Genomic DNA, 17,913 nt, shown 5'->3' with positions numbered 1-17,913 from the left:
TATATGTATGCGTGTAAAACACAAGAATGAGAAAAAAAAAATTAGGACATAAAATAGCATAGACATAAAAATCAAAAATTAATAATAATTTGTCACAGTTCTTTGCTCAGTTGTGGTTTACAACATACACCATAAATACATGCATATGCATACATATTTATATGTACTAGCCATATGCCAACTAGCTAAATGTGCACTAAGCACAACTTGTGATTTGGTATATTTCTATCATATTAAACCTTTCAAAAAAAAATTCCCAAAAGCTAATTTAATAATTAACAAAAAAAGGGATAATAATGATAAGAAAAATTATATTAGGACGTCCTTAAATATTCTTATTTAAAAAATCAAATCCAAGAGCCTATCAAATAGAACAAAAAAGGTAAAAAAAATGTAATTTGGAATGTTTTACTAATAAGAAAAAAAAAAAAAAAATATAGCTAGCTTGAATTTTTGGCTGCTCTTACTTTTATTCCTAATTGTGCAACTACACAATTAGAGCACAACTTAGATGCAAAACTTTTTTTTGCAATGGAATGACAAAAGGGGCATGTGATAATTTCCTCATTCGGACTAATTTTGGTAAGACTCATGCTACATATTTTTATATTATCTGTAAAGGAAAATTTTAAAAAATTGTGTGCGTATCAACAAAATCTACAAGTTACAAGCTAAGTAGTGCACTAAATAAATTGCTTAAATTACTGTAATCGTTCGGGTCGTAATCAATATTATATTGCTCTGTGCTCTTCTGTTCACAAACAAGTAATATTTTTTTTGCTTTTGTGATTTCTTCATCGGATCCTTTTATGTTTTCATAATTTCCATTTATTAATCGCTTAGCAAACTGTAACAAGTTGAAAAAAACAATGTAAAATTGTGAAGAAGGTTAGTAATGATATGGATTATCTAGCCTTTCCAAGAAAAGCATAAACAAGCACATGACAGATTATGCATAGTTCACGTTAGTGTAAGCATGAATATACGAAGTGATAGACGTACCGAGCCCGCAGTGACATAATTTTGTGCCTTCCAAGCTAAACCCATTCCTCTTCGAAGGACAAGATAAAGATGTGAATTTTGTAAAGAACAACATGTAAAATATGCCATTAATTCTAAACTTCTTCGTGGATCATCATTAGCAGTAGCATTTCTTTCTTCCTCTAATCTCATAGCAAAAATATAATTTTTACACATATCAAGATATTCATTTAATTCTTTTTCATTTTCATTTGTATTAACAAAAATCATGCTATATAAAATATTTCTAAACAAAGATAAAGCTGATGAAAACTTTCCTTGAGTCACTAATTTGTGTGCTTTTTTTACTTGATTAAAAAGAAAATTTTTCGTAATATATGTTGTACTTAAATTATTATGAACATGGTCAGGTAAATTATATTCGTTAATATTTATTGGAATTTTTAATGGAACAAAATTTTGAATAGGTGTTATATATGCATATGTAGAAATATAAACATTTTTTATAATTTGTTTAAATGGTTTCATATCTATAATTCCATATTTTTTTGAAATTAATTTTAAAGCAATTTGAATATTTCCTGCTTTTATATGATCACTAATTTTACCATTCTTTTTCAAAGATCTTAATATAATATTTTCTCCTCTAACTATTTTTCCATTTTTATTATTATTCAAGTTAAACAAAGCATTATCATGATTTTCGGGTAGATCTATATTTATATCATCATCATTTACATCATCTTTCCATATATCATTATTATCGCCAAGACTACTATTTTTATCATCAAATCTTTGATCTATATGATTATTATAATATTGTGAATTAGGATCTAGTTGATTTATTCGACTATTAGTATGTGGATGGCTCATATGTAAATGACTATGAGTTGGATCCATAGCTCCCATTGGTTCTCCATATTTCATTTTATCTTTTTGTGCTATTTGATTTTCTTGAGCAGTGTAATAATAATTTTTTGTACTTTCTATAACTTTAGAAGGCCAGTTATATGAGGCATCCCATTTAGGTATATTTTGTTCTGAATTGGGTTCAGAAATTTTTTCAAAACTTTTCTTATCAACATCTTTAATTTTGATGAGAGGGATCGGGGGGGATAAATAAAAGGATTTTGGAGGTAGGTAATTGCAGTTAGTAATATCAAAACCAAATTCCTTTTCAGATAAATTAATAGGAATATTGTAAAGGTGGGAACATAATAAAGCTAGATTACATTGATTTTGTTGTATAAATATATTTATTCTTTGTTCAATATCTCCAATATATAATGAATTTAAAAATGTTGAAATAAAATCTTTACGTATTAACGATATTGATAACATTTTTTTTAACTTTTCTATGTTTCCGCTAAAAAAATATAAAAATGATAATCTATCATATGCTTTAATTTTTTGTAATGAATATTCTGCTATTTCATAATTTCCTAATAATAATGCATGAGTACTTAATATATTCCAAATGTGTTTTTTATCAATTTTCTTTGCAGCCTTTAATGCATTTTCAATGTGACCTAACTGTATAGACATATTAAAAATTATATGATTATTATTAACAATTTGAAGAACTAAATTTGCAAATCCTTTTTTCTTAATATATCCAATTAAGTTATAACTAAAATAGATACTTTTTTTTCCATTATTATTTTCATTTTTATTTTGTGAATTTCGATACATTTCTAAATAATAGTAAGCCATTGCTTCATCATTATTAATTAATGCTAGCTTAAACATGTATTCTATATCATTTAATGGTTCGCTAATTACATTATGTTTTCTATTTATATAATAAATTTTATTATTATATACTTTAAATAAGTATACTGGTTCTTCCATATATTTAATTAATCCCCTTTCTCCATTGGTTAATAAATATTTTAAATGTGTATGTGTATTATATATAAAAACATTTTTATTTCCACAGCTATCCCAAGTACCTGTTTTGATTCTTATATTTTCATGTACTGTACATAAATGATTTAAATCGATAGTAGTAATTACAATATTATATTTAAATACAAAAGCTATATATTCCTTAACAATTTCAACGGATATTATTATATCAGTATGATGCATTTCATTTAGTATACTTTTTAAATTTATATCATATAAATATATTTTATTTTCTGAACAGATAATAATTTTATTATTATTTAATGAATATATGTGCTCAATTTTGAAAGGTACTTCTATTCTTTTATATAAATTATCATCAGGAAAATTATGTATATTTATTATATACGAACTAGTATTACTTACTCCACTATTAATGTTTTTTTTTTCAACAAAAATATATTTATTTCTTGAAAAGAAAGTAGCATATAAACAACTTTTATTTTTAATTAAATAGTTAACTGATTCAGAATTAAATGGTGTATCATTTTCGCTAGCTACTTGAACCTTTGGTATATTATCTCGTTTAACCCATGATTTCAAAACACCTAGCGGAGAATTTGAATATGCTTTGGGAACATTATGTGCAGGTTTATTGGGTGCACTATTTATACCGTTACAAATTATTAAATCGTAAGAATAATTCTCTTCTTCTTTATATAAAAATATGATAGCAATATGGGTAGTACAAAAGTTATTAACAAATAATTTGTAATAGCTAGATGTCATAGGATTTGTATTTTTTTTTACTGGAAACATATTAATATATTCATTTGTATATATACTATACATAACAATTTGTTTATCTTTACAATAGAAAAGGGAATTATCATTTTTATCATATGGACATTTCTCTTTATCAAATTTAAAAATAACCATACCACTATCATGACCAGATGCAATAAAATTAGAATTAGGTTTAAATGCTAATATCCAAAATCTATCGTTTTCTCTTCTAAAGGTATGAATACAAACTCTTTTCGTTATATCCCATATACGCATAGTTCTATCTTCACTGTTACTTAATAATAAATCATCATTATTTTTATGAAATAACAAGCTTGATACATTATTAAAATGTCCTCTTAACGTATCTAATTCCCAACATTTGTTATCATTATATCGCCATAGTTTTATTAATTTATCATCTGATCCAGATGCAATAATAGGTAAGTTATGGTGAAATGCACAACAATTTATTCCTTTCTCATGTCCATCTAAAATAAATTTACAAATAGCATCTGAAGCTCCAAACATATTATTATTACTGCTTTGTTGATGTAAAGATGATCCCATTAAATGCCCATTCATTCCACTATCTATATGAACACCCAATAAACTATTTGATACATCAAGACCATATGGTTTTTCTGAAGCAGACATAATTCCAGATATTCCTCCAGTACCAGCACTTATACTATTACTAGAATGAATTACATTTTTTTCACGTAACAATTTGATATCCCATACTCTTATTGTTTTATCTAAACTTCCTGATACTATTAAATCATATACTGGATGAAACTCAGCACACATTACATAGTGATTATGACCCGTTAATATGGCTATACATACTCTACTTTGCCAATTCCAAATACGAATAGTTTGATCATCGGAAGCAGATAATATCCATGGATAATTTAAATGGAATTGTACTGTTCTTATATAATCTAAATGCCCAGTTAGATTAAAAACACATTTTTTTAAATGTATATTCCAAACTTTTATTAAATAATCATCTGCACCACTAACAAAAAGAGGTTGAACAGAGTGAAAGCATATTCCTCTTACTGGTCCTTCATGTTCTTCAAATTTATTTATCAATATACCTATCCTATAATCCCATAATTGTATTACTCCATTATGTAAACCAGCTAATACCAAATCAACCTTTGGATGGAATGATATACTTTTCACACGCTGACTCTTAGTTTCGCATTTTACTAACATCTTTTTGAATTTCCACAATTTGGTTAACAAACTGGGGGGGGATATAAGAAATAAAAAGCTATATCAATTTTAATAAATAATAGAAATATGCGGAGCCCAACAAATTCTATTTTTATAAATGTAGTGAAATATTTTCAACAATATTATGGAAGTAACACTAGTAAAAAACGTGTTATATATAAAATAATACTAATTCAAAGATGGGCGTGAAAAAAAAAAAAAAAAACGCCCATTAAATGTGTCACGGAAAGAAGGTAGAAAATGAATATAAAAAAATATGAAAAAAATTGTATTTATAAACTAGGCTTACAATATTATTTATCAATAAATTTTATACTATATGTATATGCCTAAAGTAAACTCCAGGTTAAGGGTGTATTTTTTTTTTTCACAAAAATAGAATTATATAAACATATATTTATATAAAACATGAAACAGTAAATAAATAAAAAAAAAAATTAATATATTTTTAGTGTCATAAAAAAAGCTCTCTATTTTTATATTAAAGCTAAGATCTATTCCCTCGCTCTTTGTGCCTTTTGATGTTTGTTTTATTAGCAAAGATATATAAATAAAAATATAATAATATAAAATATATAAATGGAACGAATAAATAAAAATATAAAATTTATTAACAATGTAAATGACCGAATAAAATTCTTTTTGCAAAATAGTGAAGAAATATATATAAATAAAATATTACGTAAGTATGTAAATAAATAAATATTATATATACCTATGCAATACATACACATAAAATATAAATAATATGCACTAGCAACAAAAAAGTATATATATATTTTACAAAAAAATTGTGAATTGTTGTCAAATTTTTAACTCAATGGCTATAAAAAAAAACAATATATTAAATATTGTTCTTATATTTTTTTAGTTGAAGAAAATTTATATGAAAATATATTTAAAAACTGAAAAGTTATAGTTCCATAACAATTTAAAGCTGTATAGATATGTATAGGGTATACACTATGTAGAATGATTTTTTTGATATATCTGTATTTGTTCGTAAAAAAAATTTATAAATTTTTTAAAATAAATATAATTTAACATATATTTGGATACCCATTGTCAGACTTGTCATTTGGTTTATTATTGTATAATTTAAAAAATATAAGAATGTGCATAAAATATCTACAAAAAAAGATGGAACATAATTCAATGAAATTTCTTAAGTAGGTATATATAAATTCATAGTAACAAAGCGAAACTGTTATTAGTAGGTATATAACATGTGTATTATTCACAAGCGTGGGTATTTATGCATGTGCAATGCTATGCAATGTATATTGGCTGGGTGCCAACTTTTTGTACGGAAATTAACAATTTATTTAGAAAGCTCACAAATCTTAACTAGTGAAATGGTAAAATATTATAATTGCATAAGGAATTGCATAAGGAATTGTATATATAGCCATCTTATGGGAATAGAATAAAATTATGATAGCATATGTTTGAAAATTTTCACCCTATATTATTTTACGTATAAATATTTGCACGCATATAAGGTATGCCTATAAAAAATTGTAAGCATAATAATATGTAGCCTTGTAGGTAAATAAAAAATAACGTTTTTTTTTTTTTCAAGGGGGACAAAAATATGAGTATAAAATTGTTGCATAATATATATAATAATTTTTATATACTTTTTTAAAATTGTTATTTAATTTTTCTAATCCTATATCATTTTTTTTTTATTATCCTAATATATATTTTTATTTTATGTTTAAATTTATTGGGAAAATATTTTTAAGTATAAGTTTTTAATTATTTTTTTTTTTTCCATAAAAAAATTTATATCATATAAAAAATGTATGCTGCTTGAATTTAAATAAAAGCATATGAAAATTTGTTCATATATATAGAGAGAGAAATTATTCGTTTTTTTTTTATATTTTTTACATTCTTGTGTTTTAATAAATTGTTCTTAAAAAAAAAATAAAATGATATCGTTTATTAAATCGACGAAGCCTAATTATTTTTTAGTGGGAAATCAAAATATTATATGGTCATAAATATATACCTACGTATAGTAAAGTAAATATGTATATGTAAATATTTATACCTTGATAAGAATGCATAAAATAAAAACTATATATTACCCATGAATTAATTAACAATTGAATATATTCATTATTTTGTATAGAAGACAAATTTTATACACACTTAAAAAAAAAAGTCCTACGTTTTTAGACTTTTATTTAATTAAATAGTACAACTACAACTGGATAATTTATTTCGTTATTTATTACTCTGTTTATATTTGTTATTTTTTTATTTTATTATTATTTCCTTTTCGTATACGAGCGCAGCTAGCCATGCATGTGAAGGTGGCTTGTTTGTATTTATTATAAAACTGCCTATTATTGTATTATTCAATTTATTTTTCATTTTATTAGTTTAAGATTGTAGTTAATTTTGTTTTTTTTGTGTTTCTATCTGTTTTAACGATTGAAGCCTATGAAAATAAATCGTACTCTACAAATACCTGCAAAAACATATGCATGTTAATGTATGTACACAAGTATTTTGGGAGAGCTAACAAAAAAATTATTTTTCGACGTAAAGTTATCTTTTAAGTTGTTTTTGTGAAAATGGATGTACAAGAAATCGATGAAAAGCTCGTGACAAACGGGAATTATGTTAGGCATGCTTTTAACAATCGAAACATAAAAATAAAAGTTATGAATGCCGTGGATAAAATTGAAGATTATTGTATTTTTCAAAATGAAGCTAGCCAAAATGGTCAACTACCCAAAAATAAAAATAATAAATTTTTATCCTTAAATGAAAATTTAATATCAAAAATACGAAGTGAAAGTTCAGATATAATAAAAAAAGAAGGACAAATTTTAGACGTAAATTCTAGAAATGTATGCTACGCATTAAAAAGTGGAAAATTCCGATTAATAAATCAAAATGGAATAAATACTACAAGAATAAAATTATTATATGATAGCGAAGTTTTATATGTCAACTTTAATCAAGAAAATGGAAATTTATTATTAATTTTGGATACTAAGGGACATTTATATATATACAATATTAATGAATATATGGTTGAACTAATTTTTTGTTTAAATTTTTCACCTGTTCAAAATGAAAATACTTATTCTGAGCAATTAAAAGCGATATTGTCTTTAAATAATGTAGAGGATGAAAATAAAAATTCTGACCATGTTCATAAAGAAGATGAATTAGAAAACAAAAATAATATTCCAAAAATAGCTAGCTGGATACCAAAAAATGATAAATTTTTTGTTACAGGTCATAATAGCTATTTATGTGTGTGGAATATTAAAAAGTTATTAAATTTTATTACATCAAATAAAATAAATCCAGAAATAAATGTAACACAAGAACTTATTTCAAGTTGTGGATTTAAAATATCATTTGGAAAAATATTTCATAAATATAGCTATTTACATAATGACACATTTTTAGCTAGCACATATAATCAAGAGCAAACTTATAATACATTTTTAAATTCCTATTGTTTTAGCTTAGATGGGAAATATCTACATGCATTGGTTAATAATTATTATTCTTTAATATGGAGAATTCAAAAAGAGGATCAAAACATTCGGTTTGTTCTGCTTGGTTTTCGTTCCCTACAAGAGCAATTGCTTAATGCTCGAAAGGTCTTAAATTTAAATGGAAGTAAAAATGTTTCCGAAGTAGAAAAATGCAATGCTGAGAATCAAATTAACGAAATGAACCAACACACAGATAAAGAAAACAAAGGAGTTTCAGAAAATGGTATTAATCAAGATAGCCATGGTGAAATATCTTCGATTCATATAATAAATACGTTTGTTCAAAGTAAAGAGAATGAAGGTAAATTGAGCGAGTATTATTTATTAGTATTCCATAATGGATGTTGTATATCTCTTTTTTCTTTTAAAAAGTATAATGATTATTTAAGTATGAAAAATAATAACAGTATTGATGAACGAACAGATATACTAAATGAATTTATCGAACAGAATATATTTTTTGATAAAAGTATAGCCAACATAGAAAACGTAGAACTATTTTTAGATCCCTCTGAATTTTTCGTTTTCTTTAATATATCTTATAATGTTTTAAATAAAAATCAAGAATATTTAAATAAAAGTTTATTATTTGTTATAGAAATATTTAATAAAAAAAGACTCGATTATAATATTCATCCAAAATTTTTATTATTACATGAAGATCAAGCAATTTTACCATTATGTTCTATAAGAATATTAACAATAAAAGAATTTATTAAATTTGCAAAAGTTTTAAATGTTTCAGTATCATCCAATTCTATTAATCTCTTTATTTTTTCTATAACATTTAATACTGCAAAAAAAAACATCAATGTCAAATCGTTTTCTGTTCCGATCCCTTTACTCATGGGTGACATATGTGATACTCAAAAGGATCATGAAAAAAAAGCGAATTTATATCGTTCGAAAAGTGAAAAGCTTCATGAAGATACTGAACGTGATAAATTGAATCAGCTTGATAATCGTGCAGTTCTTCCACCCTTTTTGGATTCCTCAGTTAATGCTACTATTGATAAAACAGATCCTAGTCCTATTAAGATGGGTTCTAAAAGATCTGCATCTGACATACATGCTAGCGAACTAATTAGAAATGACGATGCTAACACAGAATTGAGTTTGGAGAATCAAAAAAATGAAATAATTAATATTGATACTTCATTTTTTAATGCAAAGAAAGATGAAATAAACAAATGTGATGAAGAAAAGATAGAACATGAACCAGTTGACATAGAAGAGAATCATATCATTCATAAAAATTGTGAAAACATAAGTAATGACAAATTAAATAATAATGATAATGAAATAAAATATAATGAAAATTTTATAGATAACATTATTTCTAAAGTTGCATTCGTTGGAAATAAAATTAACGAAATTACATCAACCGAAACAAAGGTAGATAAAAAAGATGAAACGAATAGCATATTTAATACTTATGAAATGGTAAATAATAAGAAAGACGAACATTCAAAAAAAAGTTGGTTATTCGATCTAGACCCCATTGAAATAAATAAAGAAGAAAATAAAGATGATAAATATTTTAAAGAAACAAAACATATTGTTGATATAATATTTTCTAGTTCTACAAACAAAAAAGATATACTTGGTGATAGTGATCAAATGTCGCCATCATTTGAAAATGAAAAGATTGAGAAAGAAGAACAAGAGGAACTAGCCAATAGTAGTAGTCCAATCCTTGGCAATAGTAATATAGATATAATAATGTCAACACATGAAGATGTATTGAAACGATTTATGGATTTTAAAGATGATCAAAGTCAGGAAACAGATGGAAGTGAAGTTGAGAAAAATGAAAATGATGAACAAAAGGAACATATCGAATTAGTAAACCCATCGAATAATGATCAATTAAAAATAAATCATCAGGAAAAATACTACAAAACAGAAGAAGATGAAAGTGATGAAAAAATGGTGCCTGAATCTGAATTGAAGAATAAAAATATAGTTGAACATGATAACGAAAATGTAGATAATGAAGTTTTTAAAAAAGAGAAAAACATAAACTCATTTTTTCACAAATTAGGATTTTTTAAAAGCAATGCATCAAGTTCGACATCAAAAAAGTTAAAGAATGAAAGTGGCAATCTTCAAGAGAGCAAAAATGATAATGAACTGGTGAACGAAAAAATTGAAGAAGCTAATTGCGATTTTGAAAATAACATCAATGATAAGATACAGCATGAAGAAGTAAAAATAAAGAATGACGAAGTTGATGGGAAAGAGGTCGGAAGTTATGTAAATCTGAAAGAGGATGTAAAAAATAATATGCATGACCAATCAAAAGAATCGAATAATTATCCAATTCATATGAATGAAGATCTTATGAAAAATATCTGTAATACAATATGCAAACGAATGAGCGAGACGATATACAACACTGTTTATGACGAGCTAAATAAAGCATCCCCATTAAAAGATATGAACAAGACAGGTGAAAATGTTAGCCATTTTATGGATGAAGGTCGAGATAAAGAATATAATGAAATATGTGCAATGTCAAATAGGTGCAATAAAAAAATAAACGAAATGAAAGAAGAAATTGTAAATTTAAAAAATCAAAATAAAAATATGAATCTAAAATTGGCATCAATAAATAATAGTGTATGTAAAATATATGAAAATATAAAGCATTATGGAAATGCTATGAAAAACCCAAAACAAAATATACAAGAAATAAAATTAGAAAAAATACAAACTGAAATAAGTACATTAAAAAAGTCAGTTAATAGTATGGTAAATAAAAGTTCAGAAAATTTGCTTACATTTCTAGATGACTTTAAAACAAATATAGGAAAAGTCCTACGAGCAAATAACGACAATTTAAGAAAAACGATACAACAAAATTTAGTAGACAATGAAAAAAATGATAAAAATTCTTCTAATCATAGTGCATTATATAATGATTTAATGTATAATAAAGGGATGACAGAATTTTTAAATGATGTTCATCAAAATGCTTTAAAAAAAATTATGCCATCTGTTATATCATCTGAAATCCAAGTCCAATTCTCAAAAAGTATAGTCCCAGGTATGAGGGAAGCATATAATACTGGCTTTCAAGCTATTAAAGAACCTTTAAATGAATTGTTATTAGAAAATAGAAAATGGTTAAACAATAAAGTATGTGTAATTGAAAAAGGTGCATATGAAAAGACACAGAAAAACAATGAAGAATGCTTAATCGCTATAAACAATAAAATAGATGCATTAGATAAAGAGTTTAAAATGTTTACTTATAGTATTAATGAGCAGATGGTATATCTTAATGAAAATATAAAGGTTCTAAATAAAATTGTTATGAATCTAAATAGTAAACAAGTCGATAACCATAAAATGGTGACATATAATGGTGAAACGGAGTTTGAAAAAAAGGAACACAGAGAAATCGAAGATGATGCATCAAATATAAGTAACGTAAATAATGTAAGTAGTATAAAATATGCAAAACAAACAACCAATAATATGTCATATAGTAATCAACGTATATCTATAGTGGAATTAAAAAATAATTATGATATAGATGATGTTGAGGATGAAAAAAAAGAAGATGAAAAACCGAAAAAAATTGAAAAAAAAATGGATACTTCAGATATTATAATAAAAGGAAGAATTAATCAATTATTGACTGAACATGAATATAATCAAGCATTTACATTAGCTTTATCAATAGATATAGAACAAAATACAAATGCTTTTTGGGTATTACAATTATGTCATCGATTTCATGAAAAAATGTTTTTAAATGAATCATTATCTATAAGTCAACCAGCTTTATTAAGTATTTGCAAAATATTATGTGAATCTTTGATAAAAACAACGAATTTATCTTTAGAAGAATCTGAATTTCGTCTTAAATGGATTCGTGCATGTATGCAACAATTGGCTTTAAATCATTCCGATTTGATGAAAACAAATGCATTTATATTTATGAAAAATATGCATAACAATATATGCGCATTCAATTATTATGTAGAAAATGAGTTAGCAAAAATTATGGGAACCAATGATAATGATGAACTTGACGATGAAAATCGATTAATAATGAAAAGACATCTCTTTAGAAATAAAATCATATTTAATCAGAAACAAACTGCAAATGATAAAGGAGAAACAAATGGAATGAATTCACACAATCATTATAGTTTGAATAATAATCACTTAAGTTCTGGTGCAGAACAAAATCATTATCAGTACAACAAAAATATGCTCATCGTTTTGCAGGAAGAAATATTCCGCATTAGGAAGTTGCTCAAGCGGTAAGTGCACAACCAACACTATTCAAATATATTTCGATACATGATAATGCATACTACTTTGGTGTACCTTTTTCACTTTCACCATTTGATATGTATATACATTATTTGATCTATTATTTTTTATGCAGGATCATAAATAGTCTGGGCAAGAGCAGTGCAGAAATGATGGCAAGCAACCAGCATTAAGCCATATTTTGTCTATCCACGCTATACGTTTTTTTAACTCGGTAGCGTTAGCAGGCATTCAAGGAAAGGAACACTTAAACCGCGTCCATTAATCCCTACACATATATGCTCACACAATAATTATGCAGAATAGAACTTATCTGTTTATGCTGGAAGCATTGAAAATTATCGGCATTAATTTTAATTTTTTAACTTCGCATATTACTTTGCTTTTTTTACAACAGTTCAGTTATAGATATGCATAAGGAAAACCCCACTTATGAAATGACATATGCATGTTTGTATTAAAAGTTGTTTTGGTTTTCGCTAGTTTATAGTTTTAAAAAATTACCAACATCGTATATGTATGTATGGATAAAGCCCACAAAATTAGCTTAAAATATTTAAATGAATATATAATTTTATTTGGATTTATAGAAGTATTTTTTACAAAACGATAAAATTTAGGACGTACCTCATTAAATAATAAAAATAATTTAAGGAGATTATATCATTTTTTTTTTCGTTAATAATATTTGTCTGTAAAGTATTTTTCCATTTTTAGATCAGAGTGTTATTTATGTTATATACCCATATAGTATATATCGACACAAATCGACAGATATACATATAATACATACAAAATACATGCATATATTATTTGCATGTGGCGTGTGTGAGTATATCTCTAATCGCCTGAACAGTGCATAAAAATTATTAGTATTTTCGCTTTTTATTTGTCATATTAAAAAAAAAATGACAATTTATATGTAATAATTTATGAACGTTCATAAAATTATATATTATTTTTATTTTATATTAATTTTATACTTATTATTACCATTTTTTATATTCAACAAATGCATAACTGAATAAGGCATTCACATAATTTCAAATTTGTTCAATAAAAAGAAAACTATATATATAATTCATTTTACATAATAAACATATATAGAATATACACCCATGCATACTGTCACCTAGTAATAGTATGTTGCATAAAATAGGTGTAATAAATAAAGCCTACAAATTGGCATTAAAAGTAAAAGAGAGAAATTCTACCATTGGTACAGTATGGCGATACAATAAATAGAACTTCAAAATGTATAGAAATACATACATATGTAGTAGCATATGCAATGCATTTCCTATGTTTTATTTATAATACATACAAAAAAGAGATAGAGGTAAGTATAATCACAAATCGTTAGTAAGCATATTGATATAGGATAGGAGAACTATTAGTGACATTAAAATGTTTGTACATATTTATACGTATAGAAATAAATAAAAAGAGTGTTTGAAAAATGTTTATTAAATAGAGACTATATTTGCTTTAACTATTAATTATTATATAAATTGTGAATGTTATTATTTGAATTTTTAAATAAAATTCCTATACCTTTTCATATTCTCATTAATTTTTCGTAACCGCTATTATGCATATATTATATCACACTGTATATGTAGCAAACCTGTTTGTAAAAAAATGGTAAATAGTAAATAATAACAATAATTATAATATTATATTTTTTTTTTTGATATTTCATATTTTCTTTTTTTTTCAAAATATCGAAGTTTTATTTTTTGAATGAAATAATTTGATATGCATAGTACTACATATATATTATGACCAGTACAGATAAATAAAATTTTTGCTTGCATTTTTTTATCATTTTTCACATAAATATATAACATTGTTAAGCGTGTAAATAGTACTTAGCACTTTTAAATAAATTAAATTGATAAATTGGCAACAACAAACGTGAAATACTACAACTAATACTTTCAAATTATATACATGAATATAGATAGCCAATATTAATCAATAAGATGAATAAGAGAATGCTGCCAAATGGCGAAAACGATAATGACAACAAATCGGGAGTTAAACGATATATGATGAATCCCGAAGATCAATTGGAAAATAACAATTTACAAAATGAAAATAATAATTATAATTTAAATAATTCAGAAAATGGAATGAAAGAAGAAAACTATATTGGAGGAAATAACCATGATATTTCGAATAATATGAATTGTGATGAAAATAGTAATTTAAATTTTATGATAAATAATTCAAATGATCATAATAATTATACTGGCCTTCTCAATATTGAATCGATGGGTAATAACAATCCAAATTATAACAACAATAATAATAATGAATATAATATAAATAGTTTTATTGGGAAACATGGGATGGATAATAATCGAAATGGTCATTCATATTATACGAACGAAGGAAAGAAAAGGAAAGGAAGTAGATATGCTATGCCATTTTTAAAAAAAGAAAAAAATAATGTAAATAATATGCTTGTTTTAAAAAATGTGCCATCTGATACAGATGAAGAAGATATAAAATCACTTATAAGACCATTTGTAAATAATAAAACTCCTGATATTATATTTAATGAGGAAGGTGTAATAATAAAATTATATGATGATGATTTACAAGAAAATATTTTTAATTATTTTAAGGAGCATCCAACTCAAATCAAAGGTTCTTTTTTTGAAATCAAATTAACAAAAATGAATGATGATATATCAACTAAAGGAATTTTAGAGAATCATAAAAATAATAATGGAAATATGAATAGTGGATATACAAATAATGAATATAATAATGGCCTTTATGATATGCGTGGGTCAATGGAATATTTCGATAGAGAAAATTCCAAGGATAATTTAAATGGTCATGATAAAAGAAATTCTAAATATAATAAAAATGAATGTTCAAAAGTAATTTTAGTATCTGTTGTAAATATGCAATATCCTGTTGATATAGAATTAATTTATTATTTATTTAGTAAGTGTGGAGTTGTAGAAAAAATTATTACTATATCAAAAAAAACATCTATTTTTCAAGCCTTAGTACAACTAGAATCAATTGAAGTAGCTAAAGAAGCAATAAAAACGTTGCATAACAGAAATATATATGATGGATGCAATACTTTACAAATCCAATACTCATTTTTAAAAGAACTTATAGTTAAAAATAATAATTCACAATCTTGGGATTATACGACATCAAATCCGCAACGAAATAAAAGTAATTCTTCTTTCCAAAACTCTCATGGCGTTTTGCCAACTCCAACAAGTAAGTAGCCACCAGTTTATGCATCTCATGTTCATATGTGATTTTTTGAATTGGCTAGTCATGCTCATATGTAATTTTTTGAATTGGCTAGTCATTTTCTTTTTTTTTCATTTATTTGCAGGAAATATCAAAGAAACTGAATTGTACAAATTGCTAGAAAGAAAATTTAAGATTGTCGACTTTGAAACAAAAAATGCATCAAAAACTCCCGTCCTAATTTGCTACAACATCCCCAAGGAGTATACTGACGTAAACAAGGTAAGCTAATTTTTACGTCGACCTGTTTATTATTATTGCTACTTATGCATAATATATGTTTGCCCCGCATTGATTCACATTTTTTCCTTCTTCGTCCTTTTTAATAGCTGTTCAACCTGTTTAGTGTATATGGCTATGTTTCAAGAATTAAAATATTACGTGAAAAACCGGATTCCGCTCTTATTCAATATTCGAATTATTTGTTTTCCTCCTTGGCTCAAGAGTGTTTACAACATGCAAAGATTTGTCAAAACATTTTGGAGCTTCATTTTTCTAAAATATATGATATAAAAATTTCATATCAGGACAAAAACAGAGACTCTTATAAGGCCAAATTTTTTAGTAACCACGATCAGCGATATGGGGTTAGTTCGTTTTTCATAATTTTGCATTCGACCAACGTAGTTGCCTATGTAGTTACATTTCTTGATATATTACGTTATACACACTTCCTTACGTTGCTTACCGCCTGTTGCAGATGTCCGATCAACTAAAATATGTTAAGGGAGCGTGCAAGCCCACCAAAACTTTGTTTATATCGAATGTCAGTGAAGAGGTCACAGAGGAATGCATAATAGCTTTATTCAACAAGTACGACGAAATCAATAAATTTAAATCGCAGCCTATAAAAGAGGGGAAGAAAAATTTTACGGCGACTATCGAAATGAATTCGGAGGATACGGTATGCGGAAAAGAATCAGAAAAAAATCAGAAAAAAAAATACATATATATATGCCTACATATGCACATGCCTACATATGCACATGCCTACATATGCATGCCTTTTCAATGCCATTTCCACCTTTTTAGGCAACAAAAGCTCTAATGGACCTTCACAACTTTCAACTGAAAGATCGTTGCATGAAAGTATCATTTACGAAAACTAAACTTCCATGATTGTAAAAAAACAAAAAGGCAATACATGCCAACGTATTGACAATCCCTCTTTAGCTACTAAAATATCTCATCTCTATTCTTTTTAATATTACAAAAATGTTATATACATTTTTGTATTTTTTCCTTTAATTCTTTTTAAATTGATTTATTTATTAAAAAATATTAATATAATTCATATAAAGATAACATAAATAAGGGAATATGCATCTCCGTGTTTTCTATATACCATTTTAATTTAAAGTATGCATGTGTGTATGTAGAACAGTGCATATACTATTTTATATCTTTCTACAAGATATCTCTTTATGCCGTTATACTGTATATCTTGTTTTTTTTTTTACTTTAATTTCTTTTATAAATATATATCTTTATTCTCTATGCATGCATTACTACCATTATTAAAATTATTCTATTTAATTATGTATTTTGTTTTAAGACATCTTTTTCTGCAAACCCTATCCTCTTTTAAAATCCTTTATTTCAATAAAATAAAAAAATAACTAAAATTCTGATTGAAATATGTCATATTATCTGGCTTTCAACTTTTTATTCTATTATATTTCCTCTTTTCAAAGTTCTTAAAAATTTTCTAATATTCATAATTTTGTTTTAAATTTTTTGAGCTATATATTTTTCCTTTTTTCGTTTATAGCCATATGCCATATTAATTATAGCACTCCTTTTTGATGATATATTTTTTCTAATTTATTTTAATTAATTAGTTAATTAATTAATTAACAATTGTTTGTATTGCATATTTATGTAGATTGCACACAAACTTTTATAGGCTTATACATATAAAAATAAGTGTGTGTATGGGCAAAGC

The 17,913-nt window shown here is 25.2% G+C and overlaps 3 protein-coding genes across 3 annotated transcripts; 2 read left to right on the top strand and 1 right to left on the bottom strand.

Moving 5' to 3' along the window:
• Nucleotides 1-325: 325 nt before the first annotated feature.
• Nucleotides 326-4,839, bottom strand: PCHAS_0106000 (coatomer alpha subunit, putative; the record flags this gene model as incomplete). Its single annotated transcript, XM_016797809.1, has 4 exons — nucleotides 326-361; nucleotides 468-613; nucleotides 706-847; nucleotides 1,003-4,839. 4 exons carry the CDS (start codon nucleotides 4,837-4,839, stop codon nucleotides 326-328), a joined length of 4,161 nt encoding a protein of 1,386 aa, XP_016652985.1.
• A 2,609-nt stretch (nucleotides 4,840-7,448) lies between these two features.
• On the top strand, nucleotides 7,449-12,853 carry PCHAS_0105900 (conserved Plasmodium protein, unknown function; the record flags this gene model as incomplete). Its single annotated transcript, XM_016797804.1, has 2 exons — nucleotides 7,449-12,667; nucleotides 12,796-12,853. 2 exons carry the CDS (start codon nucleotides 7,449-7,451, stop codon nucleotides 12,851-12,853), a joined length of 5,277 nt encoding a protein of 1,758 aa, XP_016652984.1.
• Nucleotides 12,854-14,665: 1,812 nt separating this feature from the next.
• PCHAS_0105800 (polypyrimidine tract-binding protein, putative) lies at nucleotides 14,666-17,087 on the top strand (the record flags this gene model as incomplete). Its single annotated transcript, XM_016797797.1, has 5 exons — nucleotides 14,666-15,932; nucleotides 16,054-16,190; nucleotides 16,298-16,555; nucleotides 16,669-16,872; nucleotides 17,001-17,087. 5 exons carry the CDS (start codon nucleotides 14,666-14,668, stop codon nucleotides 17,085-17,087), a joined length of 1,953 nt encoding a protein of 650 aa, XP_016652983.1.
• Between the last annotated feature and the right edge of the window lie 826 nt (nucleotides 17,088-17,913).

This window comes from Plasmodium chabaudi, assembly GCF_900002335.3.
Source record: "Plasmodium chabaudi chabaudi strain AS genome assembly, chromosome: 1".
NCBI classification, from domain to species: Eukaryota; Apicomplexa; class Aconoidasida; order Haemosporida; family Plasmodiidae; genus Plasmodium; species Plasmodium chabaudi.
This window is presented reverse-complemented; position numbering and strand designations above follow the sequence as displayed.